Below are 928 nucleotides of genomic sequence, written 5' to 3' on the forward strand. Positions count from 1 at the left end.
AATCCATAGTGCTCGGGTGATATATGTATGGGTCTTTGTGCTGCGCGGAGAGAGCAGTATGGGGGCTTCCTAGGTAAACATAAAGGGTCTATGCATGCAAGCTCATGCCCCCGGGTTTGATAGTCTCTTATCATTTGTATGAGTCGAGAGGTATCGTGTATAGACTGGGTGTTGTCGGTGTACACTCCGCCCCCAGCAGCAGCAGCAGTATAGCTCTCTCCCTCACCTGCTGCTGCTGCTGCTGCTGCGGCGGCGGCGGCGGCAGCGGCAGCGCCAGCTGCTGCTGCTGGTGCTACTGCTGCTGATACNCTGCTGCTGCGGCGGCGGCGGCGGCAGCGGCAGCGCCAGCTGCTGCTGCTGGTGCTACTGCTGCTGATACCAGTGATGGAGTACCGCTCACACCACCACTTCCTGCTGCTGCTGCTGCTGCTGCAGCGGCGGCTGCTGCTGCTGCTGCTGCTGGGGTTTTAGGATGTTGCTGTTGTTGCTGCTGCTGCTGCTGCTGCAGAGTAGGGGGGGGAGTGAAACACACAGCAGGGGGCAAGCCAGCCTCTAGGTTGCTAAAGTATGCAGCCCAGGATGCATGCACGGAGCTGGGATCGCGTCTCCACGCCAGCAGCATCTGCTCAGCATAAGAAGCACCAGTACCCGATAGAAACCCATCTGCTGCTGCATCTCCTCCTGCTCCTGCTGCTGCTGCTGCTGCTGCTGCTGCTGCTGCTGGTGAGGAGGGGGTGGCGGACCCAGCTGCAGAAGAAAACGGACTTCTACCTCTGCTGCTGCTGCTGCTGCTGCTGCTGCTGCTGCTGGTGATACCCTTGCTGCTAGCAAGAGACCTGCTGTCGTGCAGTAGGCTGTTGCTGCTGCTGCTGCTGCTGCTGCTGCTGTAGCTCCTGGTCTGCTGGTGAACCGACCATGGAGAATGCAG

General features: G+C 59.9%; 1 protein-coding gene across 1 annotated transcript in view; it reads right to left on the reverse strand.

Annotated features, from left to right (window-relative positions):
* Window positions 1-292: 292 nt before the first annotated feature.
* Window positions 293-928, reverse strand: part of EMH_0080770 (2-oxoglutarate dehydrogenase, putative) — a gene marked incomplete at both ends in the record, with an annotated part of 1,044 nt that continues 408 nt past the window's right edge. Inside the window, 2 exon segments of the mRNA XM_013500300.1 lie at window positions 293-306; window positions 310-926. Coding sequence (XP_013355754.1) covers window positions 293-306; window positions 310-926 — 631 coding nt within the window.

Source organism: Eimeria mitis, genomic scaffold (assembly GCF_000499745.2).
Source record: "Eimeria mitis Houghton genomic scaffold, Emh_scaff5248, whole genome shotgun sequence".
In the NCBI taxonomy this organism is placed as follows: domain Eukaryota; phylum Apicomplexa; class Conoidasida; order Eucoccidiorida; family Eimeriidae; genus Eimeria; species Eimeria mitis.